Genomic DNA, 21,345 nt, shown 5'->3' on the forward strand with positions numbered 1-21,345 from the left:
GATAGTTTTTCTTTAAGTATTCGATAGAATTCTCTTCTGAAACCACATGGGGCTGAAGATTTCTTTTCTGGAAGTTTAAAAATTATAAATTAAAATTTGTTAGTAGTTATAGGGACAAATCTGTCTACTTCAGATTTGGGGAATTGCTCTGATTTTTGCTTTTTTGAGGAATTAGTTCACTTAATAAGTTGTCAGATATACTTTGTAAAATTGTTACTATCATATTTAACTTTGTATAATCTACAGTAATATTCCTTTTTAATTCCTAATATTGGTAAATTGTCTTTCCTATCTTTTTTTCTTGTCAGTTTTGCCAGAGATTTTTCTGTTTTATTGAACTTTTCAAGGAATTGCTTTTTGTTTCATTGATTATGAATTACACAGTTGGCTTTAGTTATTCTTGTTCCTTTGCCTTTCATATAAATTTTAAATAAGCATGTCAACAGAATCTATAAAAATACTATGCCAGAGTTTTATAAAAATATAAATTGACATTTTTACAATGTTGAGTATTAAAATTCATGAACACACTTTGTTTACTTATATCTTTCATCTGTGTTTTGTAGATTTTAGCACTCAAGTTCTAGAATTGTTTTTAAATTTATACCTTAGCTTTATATCTCCATTGTTTTACTGTTTTCAATTTCATAATTTCTGCTCTTTTATTATTATTTTTTGTCTACTTGGTTTGGATTTCTTTTGCTCTTATTTTTCTAGGTTCTTTAGAGTGGGAGATTAGACACTGATTTGAAACTTTTTCCTTTTTTGTAACATAAATATTCAGTGCTATAAATTCCCTTTTGGTGTTGCTTTAGGAAAAGTTTCAAGTCAATATCTAAGCTCTCACCTGTTTTGATATATTGCATTTCCAGTGTCATTCAGTTCAGTGTATTTTTTGAATTCACTTGTGATGACTTCTTAGGCCCATGGATTACACATATGTTGCTTAGTTCTAAATGTTTGGAGATTTTTCCTGTTATCGTTCTTCTGTTGATTTCTTGTTTGATTCCATTGTGTTTAGATAACACATTCTATATGACCTGAATTATGTTATTTACTGAGGTTTGTTTTTTAACCCAGGATCTCATCTGTCTTAGTATATGTTTTTTTGTGACTTCTAGGATAGAATGTCTATTTTGCTGTTGTTTGGTAGATTAATCTATAAATGTTGATTACTTCCTGTTGGCTCATGGCTATATTGAGTTCTTTTGTATCCTTACTGATTTTCTAGAGACAGGTGTTGAAGTCTCCTACTAGAATCATAAATTCTTTTTTTCTTTTCAGTTTTATCAGTTTTTGCTTCATGTATTTTGCAACCTGTTGTTTGATGTATGCACACACATTTGGGATTGTTATTTCTTCTTGGTGGACTGATATTTTATCTTTACATTATGTCTCTCTAGTTATTTTCTTGCCTCAGAACTCTTTATAATTTGATATTATATAACTTATTCTTCTTTCTTTTGATTAATGTTTGTGCGGTATAGCTTGTCCTTCTTGTTAGCTCAATATAAGTAAAGTTTCTTGTAGACAGTGTATAGTTGGGTTGTTTTTTTTTTTTTAAACTCAGTCTGTCAATCTGTGTATTTTAGTTGGTGTTTATATTTTCCGTAATTGATACCTCAGGACTTAAGATCTCATTTTATTTTTTGTAGTCTGCTTGTTGGAGAAAATCTATTTTTCACTTGGTATTTTTTCTCTTGCTGTTCTGTTTTTAATTTTTTTTCAGAATTTCATTTATATATCTTTATTTTTTAGTGTTTCTTTGTATCACTTCCTTTCTTTAGAGGTTGCTGTAGGTGCTTCATTATATGTAAACAAATTATCACAGTCTTTTGCTTTTGCATTTTCACAGTTTGAATGAAGTATAAAGACCAATTTTTTTATTTCCCTGTATTTCCCTCATTTATAATAAATTTTCCTTCTCTATATTTAGAACCAAATCGGACTGTGTTATAATTTTTTTCCAATTGTCAAACATAATTTAGGGAATTCAAGAGAATGAAAATACATTATACTTACTCATATTTTTACTTTTTGTTATTTTTATTCACACTTGATATTCAGATATTCCTTTTTTATCATTCATTTTTCTTAAGTAAATTCCCTTTAACTATTCTCTTTGAGTTGATATTTTAGTGACAATTTCTTGGTTTTCCTTCATTTTTAATAAAACTAGAAATATATTTGGTGTGGATAGAATTCTGGGTTGACAGTTCTTTTCTTTATACCCTTGAGCAATGCTCTACTTCCTTTTGGCTCCCTGTTTTCTGATGAGAAATCTACTATCATTGGAATGTTCCCCCTGTAAGTGCTGTTTTCTCTTGCCACCTTCAAGATGTTTTTCTTTTCTTTTTTAGTTTTCAGATGTTTGGTTATGATCTGTCTTGGTTTTATTTCTTTGGGTTTATCCTTTTGGGTTTTGGGTTTTTTTTCAGTTTTATGAATCCTTTGTTTTGACTTTTACCAATTTTGGAAAGGTTTTAAACATTTTTGGACTACTTTTTCAGTCCCATCCTTTCCTTCTGGGAAACTGATAACATGATTTTTAGATCTTTTGTTTTTGTCCCACAGGTCTTTGAGTCTCTGATTTTTTTTTAACATCTACTTTCTGCTTTACAGATTGGATAAATGTTTTATATTTGAGTTCACTGACTCTTTCTTCTGTTTCCTCCATTCTGCTGTTCAGTTTATCTGTAGGTTTAAATATATTCTTTTTTAAAAGTATTTTCTTTATTGTACTTTTCAGTAGTGAAATTTGTATTTGGTTCTTCTTTATACTCCCGTTTCTTTGCTGATACTTTCTACTTTTTTCATTTTATTTTATTCATAATTGTTCCATTTTTACGATACTTCCTTTTAAATATTTATCAGTAAATTCTAACATCTGTATCATCTTCATATTGGTAGCTATTTTTCATACATTCCCGTTGAAATTTTTCTTTCTTTTTTTTTGATATGCATGATTTTTTATTTCAAGCTGAACATTTCCAGTATAATATTCTGATACCCTAAGCCTTGTTTAAACCTTTGATTTTGGGTGGGTTGTTTTGACTTTGCTTTAGCAGCAGAAGTGCAGGTATTCTCTAATTGCTATCTGGTGAGAATAGAAGTTCAGGTTCCCTAGTTGGCCTTCACTAACACCTTAGTGAGATAGGGAGAGGCATCTTACTGGGGTGGAGTATGGCTTCCATTATACTTCTACTTTAATCACCCTGACCAGACCTGTGACTCATTCTCACTCTCCCAACATGGCTTCCAATAACTTGCTTCTCTCATTTGGAAATTGAAATATTCTAGATACAAAATGTTAATTCTGTCACTGTAGAAGAATGAGAATAAGCTTCCCAGAATTGCATTTGTGAAAAAACCATTTATTATTAAAAAACCATTAAAAATCCATTTATTATTCCCTATGGGAATGCAAAGATTTGACTTATTTTTAAAATTTGACTTACTTGTTTTCCAACTAATTATGAACAATAAAATTCAGTGAATTTTTTTACTATCTGGTTAATTAAAGACCTTTAAGACAATGAAATTCAAATTTTCACTAATTAGTTTTATCTCTTGTATTATAATTCTAGCTAGATACAAGCTGTCCAAAGTTATTTTTTTCTTAAACAAATTTTGATTCCTTATTTTTGCTTTTATATGATTTTAGGTTTTCAACTAAAACTCCTAAATATCAACCTTTGGCTTCAGATGCTGAGAGAATACTGTCTGTCTCTTTCCTCTGTTATTGAGTTTTTTTTTTTTTTTAATTTTATTTTATTTTTAAACTTTACAATATTGTATTAGTTTTGCCAAATATCAAAATGAATCCGCCACAGGTATACATGTGTTATTGGGGTTTTTATTATCATCATTATTATAACCGTCATGAGCTGTTTCAGGGGTACTACATCACGTTATCCCTTCTACAAGGTGGCATTCCTACTACTAACTAGGTAGTTTATGTTCTTATCCTAAAATTTGAAGAGTAAGTAAGCAGCAGTCATTCAGCCACAGAACTACATTTCTTAAAATGTAGTTCATGAATCTTATCAGAATCATCTAGAGGAGTGCTACCTAAACTTTCATGTGTGTGTGACTCACCTGGGGGGGTCTTCACAAAATGCCATTTCCAATTCTGGGGTTGTGCCTGACACTCTGAATTTCTGCTAAGTTCCGGGTGACATTCATGCTGCTGGTCTACAGACTTCATGTTGAGTAGCAAAATATTTATTAAAATATCAGTCATAATGTTCCTCCCCAGGTCCATGGATTCAGTTTGTGTGACTGGAATCTGGGATATGCATTTTAGTGAGACATTTATCTGTACTAAAAATATAAACTTGTTATAATTTCATGGTTCTTAACTGTAATTGTGCATCAAAGCCACCCAGAAAGAGTTTTAAAGTAGTAATCCTAGATATTACTCCAGAACTACTGAATTGTCATTCCCTGTTATTTGTATTTTTAATATGCAGAATCATACATCTGACTCTGAGTATAACCAGGTTGTAAAGAATGATTATAAATATTTTAGAAGGAACAGGAGCCAGAGTCATCATGCTTGATACTAGAAGTTTCACCTGGAATATAGATTAAAAGCTTCCTTGGTAGCTCAGATGGTAAAGTGTCTGCCTGCAATGTGGGAGACCTGCGTTCGATCCCTGGGTTGGGAAGACCCCCGGGAAAAGGAAGTGGCAACCCACTCCAGTACTTTTGCCTGGAAAATCCCATGGACGGAGGAGCCTCGTAGGCTACAGTCCATGGGGTTGCAAAGAGTCAGACACAACTGAGCAGCTTCACTGTAGATTAAAAAATTAGACTAAAATTGAGCTACATTAGAATTTAGGGGGAAAACATTACAAGGTTGAAATCTTCCACTGTTTTATACAACATAATTTCTATAATTTTAAGCCATTTTCTTTTTAAATGTATATTTTTGGTTTGTGTATTGATAGTGTTTCTCAAACTAGGATCTGTGGGCATAGTTTGGGGTTGTGAATTATCCATAGTAATTTCTGATTGTAATATTTTTGTTTTATAATTAGACTAATGGAAATATTCTGAATGATTTGAATAAACCATTTTATGCAAAAATGCTGTCATACAATTTAATATTTGAAGTTATATTTGCATTTTATGGTTGTGTTGGCATCAAGTAGTATCGTTTTAATTGTTATGGGTTATGTGTCATGTATTCATGCCAAATAATTATAAAATTATGTGATGGTGTACTGTGGAACAGAATTCAAAGGTACTAAGTGGTAAAAGAGAAGCACAGAGTAAGTGTAGACTCACCAAATTGAAAACAACCTGTGTAGACAGAATCATCCATATTGTGAGGTTTTTTAAGTTTTAAAAAAATTTCTCACTCATGTAAATTAATGTCATTTGAATTCTAACTTTAGTTTTATTCATATTTTTATTTTTGTGTATATAAGAGCCATAAGTATGAGGAATTTATATCTTATTTTTATATATGGTTTAAGAAGTTATAACAGTAAATCAGAAGTGAGGAGCAGCAAAAAAATTTTTAAAGATCTGTATATTATTCAATCTTGGGAAGTGTGTATTTTGTTTATTTAATATGCATATGTAACAAATCGGAGAAGGCAATGGCACCCCACTCCAGTGCTCTTGCCTGGAGACTCCCATGGACAGGGGAGCCTGGTAAGCTGCAGTCCATGGGGTTGCTAAGAGTTGGACATGACTGAGTGACTTCACTTTCACTTTTCATTTTCATGCATTGGAGAAGGAAATGGCAACCCACTCCAGTGTTCTTACCTGGAGAATCCCAGGGACGGGGGAGCCTGGTGGGCTGCCGTCTATGGGGTTGCGTCTATGGGGTCGCTAAGAGTCAGACACGACTGAAGCGACTTAGCAGCAGCAGCATGTAACAAATATGTGAAATTAAAGAGTTCTTTGACCTTTAATGACTCAATCCACATACTGTACACTTTTCTACTATAGCTTTCCTTGATTTCTGGAAATTCCTCTGGAATTTTCATACTTGAATTAATTTCATAATTGAGTGAAATCCTCCTTCCTTTGAACTCTTTATAGCAATTAATACATTTTACTTTTGTTTTTCTTACTTGTCAACTTGTCTTATCTCTGTTGTTAGATGTTATTAATATATTTTTAAAGGAAAAAGAATAAGTATGTTGTAATCAAGAGAGGACTTTTTATAAAGAATTGTACAGTGAAGGCCGCATACATGGATAAATGAAAGGAATACTGTGGATATCTTAAGTGATTTACTGTGAAAGAATGATAGTAAATATGGATATAGGAACAATATTATTTTTTCAAGGTCCATATATAATAGAAAATCATCTTGCAGGTGGTGGTGGTAGTAAATAAATTATCAATGAAAATGCTATTATTAAGTACAATAAGTTAAGTCCTGTAGTACTATTGATTAGTCACTTATAGGGTGGATAGCCATTCCCTTCTCCAGGGTATCAAATACACAGCACAAGTATAATCATGTATTCTCCTTCACTTATGTCCATCATCTTAAGTAAATCACATTACTTTTTCTTTTTTTTAATTTTAAGAGTTTATTTGAGCAAAAATCAATTTGAATTGGGCAGTGCCAATAGAAGTGATTAGGAGTGCTCACAGATAGCTAGGGGCAAGGCTTTTATAGATAAGACCTGAAAGTAAATCAAGGAATTATTGAATTGGCTATAGCTTAAGTAGCTGCTTTATTTAGGAAAGTGTAGTTGGCTCTTTGTAAGTGATTGTCCTTAAATTTCAATTTCTTTTTTTTTTCCCTTGCAGTTTTACTGTGATAAAATGGATATACGGCGCTGTCTTAAAGTATACACTGTAATGACTATTTACATGCATCATGAAATGATAATTACAATAAAGAGTGAACAGTGATTCAGTATTTCTATATATAATGATCACCACAATACTTTTAGTTATTAACTGTCACTGTACAAAGATATTACATTACTGACTACATTTCATCCCTATGACTCATTTATTTTGTAGCTAGAAGTTTGTACCTCTTCACTTCCTTCACCTATTTCTCTCATCTTCCCACTTCCCTCTTCCAGCAACAACCTGTTTGTTCTCTGTATATAACTATTTGTTTTGTTATGTTCATTTGATTTGTTTTTGAGATACCACACTTAAGTGAAATCATATAATAGGTGTATTTCTGCCTGACTTGTTTCACGTAACAAAAGATCCATCCATATTGTCACAAATAGCAAGATTTTATTCATTTGGTAACTGAGTAGTTTTCCATTGTATATGTATATATCACATTTCCTTTATCCATTCATGTATTAGTGGGCACTTATGTTGCTCCTATATCTTTGCTATTGTCAGTAATGCGTCAGTGAACATAGGGATGCATATGTCTTTTCAAATTAGTGATTTTATTGGGTTCAGATTAATTCTGGAATTCTTTCTTGTTTAACCACTACTCATCAGTTGGACATTAGACATAAGATGAAACACTTTTGTCATAAAGGGTCTAGTTTCTTATCAATCAGAATGAGGAATACAGTACTGTGGTTCAAGGAATATTTATAATTCTCTTTGGAACTTCTTCATGTATTCTATTGATCTTGTACATAATGTAAAGTCTGTATTGGAATTTTGCCACTTGGTTCAGGTCTCATTACTTAGACTTTTCTCCTTAACCATGTAAATGACTATACAACCTTTAAGCTAGCTCCTTTGCTACCCAAAACTCCTGTATTTATGTCTATTTTAATGGGATTAGCGTTTTTTTTTTTTTTACTTTCTTTTGGTTCAGAAAGTTCAGTTCAGTCGATCAGTCATGTCCAACTCTTTGCAACCCCACGGACTGCAACACGTCAGGCTTCCATGTCCATCACCAACTCCCAGAGCTTGCTCAAATTCATGTCTATCGAGTCAGTGATGCCATCCAGCCATCTCATCCTCTGTTGTCCCCTTCTCCTCCTACCTTCTATCTTTCCCAGCATCAGGGTCTTTTCAAATGAGTCAGTTCTTTGCATCAGGTGGCCAAAGTATTCGAGTTTCAGCTTCAGCATCAGTCCTTCCAATGAATATTCAGGACTGATTTCCTTTAGGATGGACTGGTTAGGTCTCTTTGCAGTCCAAGGGACTCCCAAGAGTTCAAAAGCATCAATTCTTCAGCACTTAGCTTTTTTTATAGTCCAACTCTCATATCCATACACAACTACTAGAAAAACTATAGCTTTGACCAGATGGAACTTTGTCAGCAAAGTAATGTCTCTGCTTTTTAATATGCTGTCTAGGTTGATCATAGCATTTCTTCCAAGGAGCAAGCATCATCATCTGCAATGATTTTGGAGCTGAAAAAAATAAAGTCAGCCACTGTTTCCACTGTTTCCCCATCTGTTTGCTATGAAGTGATGGGACTGGACGCCGTGATCTTAGTTTTTTGAATGTTGAGTTATAAGCCGGCTTTTTCACTCTCCTCTTTCACTTTCATCAAGAGGCTCTTTAGTTCGTCTTCGCTTTCTGCCACGAGGGTGGCATCATCTGCATATCTGAGGTTATTGATATTTCTCCCGGCAATCTTGATTCCAGCTTGTGCTTCTTCCAGCCCAGAGTTTCTCATGATGTACTCTACATATAAGTTAAATAAGCAGCGTGACAATATACAGCCTTGACGTACTCCTTTCCCAATTTAGAACCAGTCTGTTATTCCATGTCTGTTTCTAATTGTTGCTTCTTGACCTGCATACAGATTTCTCAGGAGGCAGGTAAGGTGGTCTGGTAATCCCATTTCTTGAAGAATTTTCCACAGTTTGTTGTGACCTACACAGTCAAAGGCTTTGGCATAATCAATAAAACTGAAGTAGATGTTTTTCTGGTATTCTCTTGCTTTTTTGATGACAACAGATGTTGGCAATTTGATCTCTGGTTCCTCTGCCTTTTCTAAATCTAGCTTGAACATATGGAATTTCATAGTTCATGTAATGTTGAAGCCTGAGCATTGCTTTGCCAGCATGTGAGATGAGTACAATTGTGTAGTAGTTTGAACATTCTTTGGCATTGCCTTTCTTGGGGATTGGAATGAAGGACTGACCTTTTCCAGTCCTTTGGCCATTGCTGAGTTTTCCAAATTTGCTGGCATATTGAGTGCAGCACTTTCACAGCAGCAACCTTTAGAATTTGAAATAGCTCAACTGGAATTCCTTCACCTCCACTAGCTTTGTTGGTAATAATGCTTCCTAAGGCCCACTTGACTTTGCATTCCAGAATGTCTGGCTCTGTGTGAGTGATCACACCATCATAGTTATCTGGATCACGAGGATTTTTTTTTTTACAGTTCTGTGTATTCTTGCCACCTCTTTGTAATATCTTCTGCTTCTGTTAGGTTCATATCATTTCTGTCCTTTATTGCACCCATCTCTGCATGAAATGTTCCCTTATTATCTCTAATTTTCTTGAAGAGATCTCTAGTCTTTCCCATTCTGTTGTTTTCCTCTATTTCTTTGCATTGATCACTGAGGAAGGCTTTCTTATCTCTCCTTGCAGTTCTTTGAACTCTGCATTCAAATGGGTATATCTTTCCTTTTCTCCTTTGCCTTTAGCTTTTCTTCTTTTCTCAGCTATATGTAAGGCCTCCTCAGACAACCATTTTGCCTTTTTGAATTTCTTTTTCTTGGGGATGGTCTTGATCACTGCCTCCTGTACAGTGTCCTGAACCTCTGTCCATAGTTCTTCAGGCACTCTATCAGATCTGATCCCTTGAATCTGTCACTTCCACTGTTTAATTGTAAGGGATTTGATTATTGATTATTTAGAAAGGGTGATCATAAATCCTTTTTAAAATGAGCTTCCTCTTTCTACATAGATTGAATTGAAAATTGATTGTCTGTTGACTAGAAACATGACTATTAAGTTATTTCCTGTAGAACTTTATTTGGCAACAGCACTTCTGGACTTTAGGTTTAAACAAAATTGTTTAATATCATATATGTTATATTTTAATTAGATTATCAACTAACTCTGTAAATGTGTATGTAATAACAAGAGTTCTAGTTTTTGAATTTAGTGTGCTGGGTGCCTTTGGCAGGATACTTTTGAATAGATAAAGTTTGGGCTTCCCAGGTGACGCAGTTGTAAAGAACTTGCCTGGCCAATGCAGGGAGATGCAAGACACACGGGTTTGATCCCTAGGTCAGGAAGATCCATTAGAGGAGGAAATGGCAACCCACTCCAGTGTTCTTGCCTGGAAAATCCCATGGACTGAGGAGCCTGGCAGGCTATATTTAGCCCATGGGCTTGCAAAGAGTTGGACATGACTGAGCATGCACACACACAAGGGTGTACAGAAAGTCAGTGAACCAGATTGAAAATATAAATTTGACATGCTGCATGTTCAGTTACTAAAGAGGTACAAGATGAAATCCTTCTTGGAATTTATCATTCACTTTCATTTTTTTTTCCATAGTGGTCTGTCTGCTTAACATCAGAATTCTGTTTTTCTCTTCTAACAGTTTGCCAGCTCCTTTTCTAAATAAATTCTAGGAAATATTATGGTTTAATAACAAGTTCTGGCAAGAAGATAACTGTGAACTTATCCCTCATGTCTTTTTAAAAATCGTTAAGGAGCATAAGTAGGCCAAACTAGAAAAAGTGATGATACTGTGAATAGAAGACTAATAAATCCCCAGATTTCATATAGAGGAGTCATGGTTGCTCTGGCTGTGGAACAAGTTCCCAGAATTGGTCAGAAAGCCCTTTGTGAAGATAAAGGCAGGACAAAAAAATAAAGAAATAGTATAATGGATCTCTAACCTTACAAGTTTTCTTTATACTATTTAAATGCCAAGCATCAGGAAAAAAGTAAATAATTTATCGCTTCATGTAGACAAAGCTACAGTCTCTCTGAGAACTCTGAAAATTATGTTTCATATATACCTAATTTTTATTTCAAGTGACATTATTATAAAAATCCAAACATAGCTTTGTAGAAATGCAGTAATTTTTCAACCAGACAGTAATGGATTTGAATCCCAGTTTTGCCACTTATTAGCTGTCAGTCCTAGGCAAGTAGAAGTACAAATTCTTGACCTCAGTTTCCTCTTTGTAAAGAAAAGTTGTATATATGTCTTGAAGTGCTATTTTCAGAATTAGAAATAATATATATCAGTGTCCATATCAGACACTTATTTAATAGTAGTTGCTTTATCATTATTATTTTTAATGACATAATCTTGTCATTTACCCTATAAACTCTGCTAATAATTAAGTGCTACTGAGTATATAGTAAATTTTATTGTTTATATAGCTATCACTGTAAAAAGTGTAAAGAAAATTTAATGCTGACCAGATATAAAATTTAGATATTTTAATTGTAATTTTCTTTCTTTCAGAATTACTTACTGTCATCTACCTTTCCAGAGTAAATGGCTCTATGTTGGAACAGAAAGAGGAAATACACATATTGTAAATATTGAATCTTTCATTCTTTCTGGATATGTTATCATGTGGAACAAGGCAATTGAACTGTAAGTTTGAACTTGAATACCACTATATTTGGATTAAATATTTTTTATAGTTATATAGTACATATATATATCAAATTCCAGAGTTATTTGAAACATCAGTAGCTAATTTATGATGAATTTGAGTGAAATGTTCATCTAAAATAATTGAAAACTATAAAGCCTTTTAAAAATAGATATTGAAGTATTAATAGATGCTGATTTTAGCCTTTACAAATATTATAAATAATCAAGGGCTACTATGTATGCAAGCTCTGTGGTAAAATAGTAAGGCTTATTCTAAAAGGTATACATGAAAATCATGTCATTTCTTTATAGTCAGTATAGCCACTTCCAGTGGGAATGGCAAGAGGATTGTTACCACATATAGTTTAATTTTAAAATAATCATGGTCAGTTCACATGTTTTTAAATACTGATAGCTTATTCTTTTGGAGAAGGTTGGAAGAGCCTGGTAGGCTGCAGTCCATGGGGTCGCGAAGGACACGACTGAGCGACTTCACTTTCACTTTTCCCTTTCATGCATTGGAGAAGGAAATGGCAAGCCACTCCAGTGTTCTTGCCTGGAGAATCCCAGGGACGGGGGAGCCTGGTGGGCTGCTGTCTATGGGGTCACACAGAGTCCAACACGACTGATACGACTTAGCAGCAGCAGCAGCAGCTTATTCTTTGCTTGCCCCAGTAACATATTTTTCTGGGTTCTAAAAAGAATCAGTTCATCAGTATCTTTCACATTGTGATATATACAGCTTTTTGGATATGTGGCTGATGGCTATTACCATTTTCACTTTGGCACTGATACTTACGTTTCTGCACACGTAAAATGTGAAATCCCTCCGATGTTAAACTTTATGGAATTTCAAGCCCTCTTTTGTAGTATATATACAAACAATTCTCCTTGTCAGTGTGTTAGTTGGGAAAACTATTTTTCTTTAATAAATGTTTATGCTCTGTACATCCAGGTCCTTAATAAGGTACATTTGACTTGAGGTTGACTCATTTGCTGTCTTACATATACATATTCTAAGTTATATAATTGTTTTTCTCTACAACTCTGATGAAAACAGCCTATTTTCATGAAATTTGACTTTGGTTTTCATAATAAATCTACTATTCCGTATTCCCAATATTTCAGTGTACATGTATATTGCTTGATAAGAAGGGGATATTAGTAGTTATATTCTTATTACAATTATCCATTTGCTTGATAAGAAGGGGATATTAGTAGTTATATTCTTATTACAATTATCCATTTGTATTGTGTCCTAATGAGTCTTTTTTTAAATTAATGGTAACTCTTCCTCATTAGAATAAGAATAGCTTCAGGGCAGAATTCTTTGTTGCTCATTTTTTTTTCATGTTTGTCTTATTTTGGTGATTTCCACAGAGCGGCTACTAAATAACTAATGACATTAATGAAAATTAGTATGATAAATAGATACACAGTGCTGTTGACTTAAAGCTTTCATTTATAATTATGATTGATATGAGCTTTTTTGTTCATATATATTTTAATATTTTATGTATATATTTTTAACAACATTTGTCCTATAGACAGTTATGTGTCTCTCAAAAAGTATTTATTTTTTCAGCTATTTGAGAAAGGCTTTTCCCCCTATAATCTAAAATCTATAAAAGCATTACACAATACTCAGCTTAATATTTGTTTTCATGTTTTGGGATACTGATAGACACAAGTAAACCCGAGAGATAGAGATTTTATACAAATTTACTATTAGTTACAAATAGCAATAGATTTGTGTTCAGTCCAATGCTGTTAAAGTAATTAAGAAGTATTTTTTTGTAAACAGATCAAATATTTCACCATTCTTACAGTGTTATTTCTATATTCATTTACTTAACAAATCCTTTTCATCATTCAGATTAATACTGCCTGAACAATGACTTATACCCTATACGTATTTACATAGTCTATATACTTCATATTTTCTGAACTAATGAAGATTTTAAAATGTATGTTATAAAGGAGGATAAAACTAGAAGAAATTAAAGAAATAAAATAAGGCATTTTTATTTTTCATAATATCTTATACATGTGATTCTGAATAGAATCTCCCATTTATATAAATATAGTGTTTTATGAAGTTGTATGTACCTCTGAAAATAACCTTGAAATATCCTCAAGAAATTATTAGTAGCCACCTTATCTCCTGACTGTTTATTGCTTTATTTAGATCAGATTTCCAAAAGTGTGTTCCATGGTAATATAGTCCCACTGAGATAGATATAATTTTAAATCCCAACTTCCAACTTCCCAGAACAGTCAGTCTTTTAATTGCTCTCTACCTCTTGAGATACATTAGGAAATGCAAACCACTTAGTAATATGTGTTAAGAGTTTGGGACAGATACATTAGGAAATGCAAACCACTTAGTAATATGTGTTAAGAGTTTGGGACAGTAATAAAATATGCATTTAATTAAGAGTCATTTTATAATTAGAACTTTACACAAATTTTAACAGGACATTTTAAGTGTGAGAAATGCAGAATTATCTTTACGATGTGAGATTATTTCTATTTTAAGTTCTTGAAATACTTTTCATTCAGTGTTTTGTCTTTTTAGCTTGTTTGTGTTTTCAGTGAAGTCTCGCAATTGTAATTGTAGGCAGTTCTCATAATTATAAATTGTTCGTGTTCCCATAGTGTATATGTTAGTTATTTGGAAACTGGAGGCCATTTTTGTGATGTCTGTAGAAACAATAATGTCTATAGAAAATAGTCTTTATAATGTCTTAATAAAATAGTAGTATAACAAAATGACATTAAAAAATTTAATTGGAAAATATATTTCAGGTCATAGCACAGAGATAGGTGTTTCTGCAGAGCAGTCCCAGCTTTAAAAAAAAAGGGGCGGGAACCTATTTTTTCTACATGTGATTAAAAATTTGAACATGAAGTTTAGAACTAAATAATAAATATAAGGCTTACAGTCTTCAAATATATTTTCTGAGCACTATGATACACTAGCTCCTACAAACCTGTATAAAATAGGAAGACATAATTTCTCTCCTCTTGGAGATTCCAGTGTAATAAAGGTGAGATTAAGTAAAAAGGCAATTACACTATATTGGAAATGTTGCAAATTTTGTAAGAAGGATGCCTAATATAGATGTGAGGTCTCAAAGAAGTATCTGTGAAGGAAGTTACATCCATGAGATCTGAAGGATGAGTCTCAGTTAGATGAGTGGAGAATCAGCTCGGGGAGAGGGTTTCCAAGGGAGGAAACAGAAATGTTAAAGGATAGTGTGTGAGAGAGGTTTTGTTCCATGCACAGAAATTTTAAGGATTTTAGTTAGTTGGGAATGGCTAGGAGAAAGGATGGCAAGAGATAAAGCTGAAAAGATAGTAAAGATACATAGTATGAAAGTTTTATAAGCCAATTTGAGCATTTAGACTTCATCTGAGGTCAGGAGCTAGGTTTTGAAGGGTTTTAAGAGAAAAATTCACTTGACCAAACTTGCACTTAAAAAGTCTACTCTGAATGCAGGCATGGAGAAATCATTGAAAAGAGAAAGGACTGTGTTCTTGGCAAAAATTATGGAGCATTTAGGAGTGACGATAAGCTGACACATTAAAGAAGTAGTTAGAAGACAGAAGAGGCAATACTTGGGTCTTGTGGGAAGATGTAAGAATAATAGAGAATTGAATGAGTATTTGGCTTAACTATGTAGACAAAAGTGTCATTTAGTGAAAGAAAGCAGGAGATTAAGTAGGTTGGGAGTAAAATAATGAGCTCAATTTTAGGTAGGTTGAGTTGTGTATATTTTTAAGTTATTCAAATGGAATTGGTATGGGAGAATGGAAGGATGTGGGATATATGGAATATATCAGAATATTCTATATGTATATTCTGAACCTAATGACATCAGAATTTACATAGACATTGGAACTATGAGAATATATGAGATTGTACATGGAGAATGTATATAAATGAGGTAGCAAACTTGTAGACAATGAACCAGTTTTGACTCATGGGTGTGTTTTGTTTGCCCATCAAAGTATTTAAGTATATTCTGAATTATTAGTTTCCAGTATTTAAGAACTGGTAGAATAGAGATGAAAAATTGAATTTCCAGCTTTTCATGAAAACAATTCCTAATGAAACAATCCCAGTCTAGTATTCGTGCATGACAGTCAGTAATCAACTGAAACTAACAACTTTCCTTTTTTAGGTGGGTAGTGTGTTATCATTCACATATGGGCTTCCCTGGTGGCTCAGGAGGTTAAGAATCTGCCTGCAATGCAGGAGACTCAGGTTCGATTCCTGGGTCGGGAAGATCCCCTGGAGAAGGGCATGGCAACCCATTCCAGTATTCTTGCATGGAGAATCCCATGGACGGAGGATCCTGGTGGGCTACAATCTGTGGGATCTCAAAGAGTTGGATATGACTGAACAACTAACACATTCACATTCAATGTGCTATCCAGTTTGGCACAGTTCTTATTCAGCCTATTGAACTCATTTGCAATACCTACCTGGCTCCTGTGGTCTCTTGAATTCATGATCATATATAATATGGGAATACATTTCAGTCTAGAATAGAATACAAAGGAATACCAGTATTTAAGATATGGGAAGAGAAAGTCCACAAAAGAAACTATCACGAAGCCATTGTGATGAATGGGAGGAAGAGAAATAAATAGGGATTTTAGAATTACTGGGCATTATTTAGATGACTGTCCCATGAATTTAAGTTCAATGATAATTCTATCTAAAGCAATTTTTATGAGATTTACAGAATCCATAGTACACAATTGCTTCTTAAAGTAGTTTCTAATGGCCATAATTTTTGCAAAGAATGCTTGGTAGTTTTTGAAAATTCAATGTTGGTGAGAAAAGTCAGAAAAAAATACATCATAATGTTAATAGTCATGTAGAGAAATGAGAGTTTTCCTTTTAACTTCTGTTACCTTCTAACTTTCAGGGTTCTTTTATTTTTTACAATTTAAAAAAAAAAATCTCTTCTATAGCCTGTAAAAGTTATTACAAATAACTTTAATTCTAGATTTTTTTCTAAACTTAAGAGTTTTGTAGAGTCTGATAAGTTAGTCTTGCATATGGTCTAACTTGCATATGGTCAGATTTGCAGTGTTGATTTGCATATCATGTCTCTAAGAAGTTCTGTAAAAGAAAAACAAAATATTGAACTTTAAATCAGACTTTCCCAAACTTTTTTTTGATATAGAACACTCTTTATGTGAAACACCTTATATATTCACTAGTTTATCATGGAGTACACTTTGGTACTTGTTGTTCCAATCAAACACAAGAGACATAGGAATTTTGGTTTATTGGATATTATTAGTTACCAAAAGATAATTGAAGGACATTGTCTTTTATCAGAGGCCTTTATACTGTAATAAAGCAGTGCATTTATATGTGAATGATATATTACATATAAATATAGGAGAACTGCAAAAAACTATATAAACTTTTCATGAAGCCATTTCTTCCTGAACATATCCTAGAATGCAAGTAGTAACTCTAGTATCGAATTATTCCAATGATTTACAACAAACTTAATACATACTATTTATTAAGTACTATGTTTTGGTATTATGTTAAGTGTTGTATGTGTATTCTAATCCTCACTGTTATTCAGTAGGTCCACTGCTATCATCTCCATTTTTAAGTGAAAAAATTTAGAACAAAACCACTGATAAGATATATAATAAATATGTATTTATTAATAATTCTTTGAGTTACTCTAGGGAGTTGTATCTGGGGAACCTGGAGTTACATAATTTGTCACTTTTGTCTGACTCCAAAGAATTTCTAAAATTTGAATTTTCTTGTTTTGTGCAGAATATTTGATGGTTTTCACCTGTGCCTAAGAAATAAATTATAACTATGTCAAGTATACTTATAATAGGGTTAATCTAGCACAATTAGTTCATTGAAGACAGGATGTGGAAAAATGAGCAATCATCTATGTCATATCAGTTCATGTCATATTTAATTGTGATATAATCATACTCAGTGGTGGTATCTGTTAAGGTAGGAAACATTAAAAACATGCCAAATATTGGAATAGGATAAATTTAAAGTCAGATTAGCAGAGCAAAGATCCTTTTAACAGTATGCTCTTAGGCTGTTACTGATTATCCTAGTTAACCAGATAAATGAGACATAACCAGTGAAGTAGGTTTCCCCAATTTCTCAGATTTTTGTAAGATAGCTATCGCTGGCAAGAGTCTATTTGTAGATCAAAGGAGCCCCTGTACTATATTTGTAGATCAAAGGAGCCCCTGTACTACCCTTTAGAAGCAAAATCAGAAATTTCTTGTCAAAGGAAATTTTAAATTTGATATGTACTTTGCAGTTTAGTTGAAACACGTTTACAGCATCACCCTTGTGTTTATATAAGTCCTTTTGTCTGTATAAGTACAACTTCATTCTTAAATTTTAAGAGAAGCAGATCTAGCAACACACAGATAAGCATGTAAGATAATGAAGAATGCCATTGTTATGTGGATCAATGTTCTTAAACCAGATTTTTAAAAATAGTCCTACTTTAATAGAGTTAGTAGGGAAAAGAAAAATAGTCTTAAAGAAAAACAACCAAGAGCTCAAATTAGTTTATGCTAAGCTCCAGAATATTGGGAGTATATTTCACTGTAATCTTAATTCCTTTATTTCAGTCTCTAATGGTAAAGTGTTTTAATGTCTTTTTAAAGTGACTCTCTTGAATTGATTTAACAGATCCACAAAGACTCATCCAGGTCCAGTTGTGCATTTAAGTGATAGTCCAAGAGATGAAGGGAAAGTGAGTATTACAATACCATTATTCTTGAATTTATTTTTCTTATTCTTGAATCGAGGTGTTTCTTACTGTTATTTTATAGTAACATCTAGTACAATGCATTCAGTGTAATCTAAAATTAAAACATGTTGAATGAATGAATGAGCAAATGAATGAATGTATTATTTACACTAACAATGGTTCCAAATTGAATTATTAGTTTCCCCTAGAGTTAAGTTGATATTTAATTATAAAATTTTGAGAAAGGCATGTAACACATGTGCTGTGTTGTGCTAAGTCACTTCAGTCATGTCCAACTCTTTGCAACCCCATGGACCATAGCCCACCAGGCTTCTGTGTCTCTGGGATTCTCCAGGCAAGAATACTGGAGTGGGTTGCCATTCCTCCCCCAGAGGATCTTCCTGACCTCGGGATTGAACCCGGGTCTCTTATGTCTCCTGTACTGGCAGGTGGGTTCTTTACTACTAGTGGCAGAATTTTGAGAAAGGCATATAACATATAGAACAATTTTAATTATCAAGTATTTTATGCTTAAAGTTAAAAATATTATCAATATCATTAATCATTGGCCCATGATATTCAGTAATGGTAATGATAAACAGCAATATTAAGTAATCATAAATTAGCCAATCTTAATTTTATAAATAGATAATAATATAGAAAATGTTCTCAGATTGCAGAAATAATATTTAATAATTTCCATTATTCATAATTTTCTTTTAATGATTTGACCCTTGGGTCAGGAAGATCCCATGGAGGGAAGACATGGCAACACCACAGTATTCTTGCCTGGAGAATCCCATGGACAGAGAAGCCTGGCAGGCTACAGTCCATAGGGTTGTAAAGACTCAAACACAACTGAGCAACTGAGCATGCATACTTTAATGATGAGAAACAAAGTTGATAAAAGCTCTAAAGTGTCACTTTCATTATCAATATTGTCTCTTCAAATGTATATATTTTTGCTAAGTACTAAATAAAACACACAAATAAATTATATAGATTTGGTTCTTAATTTTTAAATAATAGAAACTGGATTAGCCTAATAAATACTGAGCCTGAAAGACAAGTCCCCTGATAGTAAGAGAAAGTACATTGAATTTCTTCAAATTGATTTATAAATAGTGTAATTCCAATCAAGTGTCATTCAGATTTACTTTTCAAATTGAAATTCGGTTGATTTACATTATTATATTAGTTTCATGTATAAAATATAATGATTAAATATGTTTACAGATTATATTCCACTAAAAGTTATTAAAAGATAATGGCTCTAATTCCCTATGTTATACAATATATCCCTTGTTGCTTATCTATTTTATAGATATTAGTTTTTATCTCTTAATCCTATACTCCTAATTTACCCCTCCCCCTTCCATCTCCATTCTGGTAATCACTAGTTTATTTTTTGTTTCTGTGAATCTATTTCTGTTTTGCTGTATATACTTATTTGTATTATTTTTAGATTGAAAATTTAAGTGACATATAGTATTTGTGTTTGAATAATTTTACTAAGCATAATGTTCTCTAAGTCCATCTGTGTTGCAGCAATTGGTAGAGTTTTGTTTCTTTCTATGCTGAATTATATTTCATTGTATATATATGTGTGTATATATAACTGCCAAATTCTTTTCATGTGTTCATCTATTCGTGGACATTTGGGTTGCTTCCATATCTTGGCTATCATAAATGGTGGCGGTTTAGTAACTAAGTTGTGTCCGACTCTTTTGACCCCATGGAGTGTAGTCTGCCAGAGACTCTCCAGGCAAGAATACTGGAGTGGGTTGCTATATCCTTCTCCAGGGGATCCTTCTGACCCAGGAATCGAACCCAGGTCTCCTGTACTGCTTGGATTGCTTCCATATCTTGGCTATCATAAATAGCACTGTTTTAAAGATTGGGGTGCATGTATTCTTTGAATTATGTGTTCATTTTCTTAATATATATACCCAGGAGTGGAACTGCTGGATTATATGGTATTTCTGATTTTAGTTTCTTGAGAAACTTTCATGCTTCTTTCCATAGTGGCAGGACTAATATACATTCTGACCAACATGTACAAGGGTTTCCTTTTCTCCACATCCCCTCCAATATTTGTTATCTATGGACTTTTTGATGACAGTCATCTGACAGGTACGAGGTGATATCTCATTGTGGTTTTGATTTGCATTTCTCTAGTAATTAGCATGGAGAAGGCAATGGCACCCTACTCCAGTACTCTTGCCTGGAAAATCCCATGGATGGAGGAGCCTGGTAGGCTGCAGTCCATGGGGTCGCTAAGAGTCAGACATGACTGAGCGACTTCACTTTCACTTTTCACTTTCATGCATTGGAGAAGGAAATGGCAACCCACTCCAGTGTTCTTGCCTAGAGAATCCCAGGGACGGGGGAGCCTGGTAGGCTGCCATCTATGGGGTCGCACAGAGTCGGACATGACTGAAACGACTTAGCAGCAGCAGTAATTAGCAGTGTTAAGCATCTTTTCATGTCCCTGTTTGCTGTCTGTATGTCTTCTTTGGAAAAAGGTCTATTTAGGTCTTTTACCCATTTTTAAATTGGGTTGTTTGTTTTTTTAAAATATTGAGTTGTATGAGTTGTTTATGTATTTTGAGGATCAATTTCTTAGTCATATCATTTGCAAATATTTTCTCCCATTTTGTTGGTTGTCTATTTGTCAATGGTTTCCTTTGCTGTGTGAAAGCTTTTAAGTTTAATTTGGCCCCATTTGTTTATTTTTGCTTTGTTTCTTTTGCCTTAGGATACAGTTTTTAAAAAAATAAATATTGCTACAATTTATGTCAAGTGTTCTTCCTATTTTTTTCTAGGAGTTTTATAGTTTCAGGACTTACATTATATCTTTAATCCATTTTGAGTTTATTTTTGTATATGGTATGAGGAAATCTTCTATTCTCACTGTTTTACATGTAGCTCTCCAGTTTTCCCAGAACCACTTATTGAAGAGACTGTCTTTTCTCCATTTTATATTTTTGCCTCCTTTGCTGTATATCAATTGACCGTAGATGCAAGGGTTTATTTCTGGAATCTCTATTCTGTTTTATTGTTGTATATGTCTT

The 21,345-nt window shown here is 33.2% G+C and overlaps 1 protein-coding gene across 8 annotated transcripts in view; it reads left to right on the forward strand.

Annotated features, from left to right (window-relative positions):
- STXBP5L (syntaxin binding protein 5L) overlaps window positions 1–21,345 on the forward strand; it is a 330,969-nt gene that overhangs the window by 114,219 nt on the left and 195,405 nt on the right. For all 8 annotated transcript variants that reach the window (XM_061401581.1, XM_061401487.1, XM_061401832.1 and 5 more), the window contains 2 exons: window positions 11,355–11,489; window positions 18,211–18,274. In XM_061401581.1, the coding sequence (XP_061257565.1) occupies window positions 11,355–11,489; window positions 18,211–18,274 (199 nt within the window). The remainder of the gene's footprint in view (window positions 1–11,354; window positions 11,490–18,210; window positions 18,275–21,345) is intronic.

Source organism: Bos javanicus, chromosome 1 (assembly GCF_032452875.1).
Source record: "Bos javanicus breed banteng chromosome 1, ARS-OSU_banteng_1.0, whole genome shotgun sequence".
Lineage (NCBI taxonomy): Eukaryota > Metazoa > Chordata > Mammalia > Artiodactyla > Bovidae > Bos > Bos javanicus.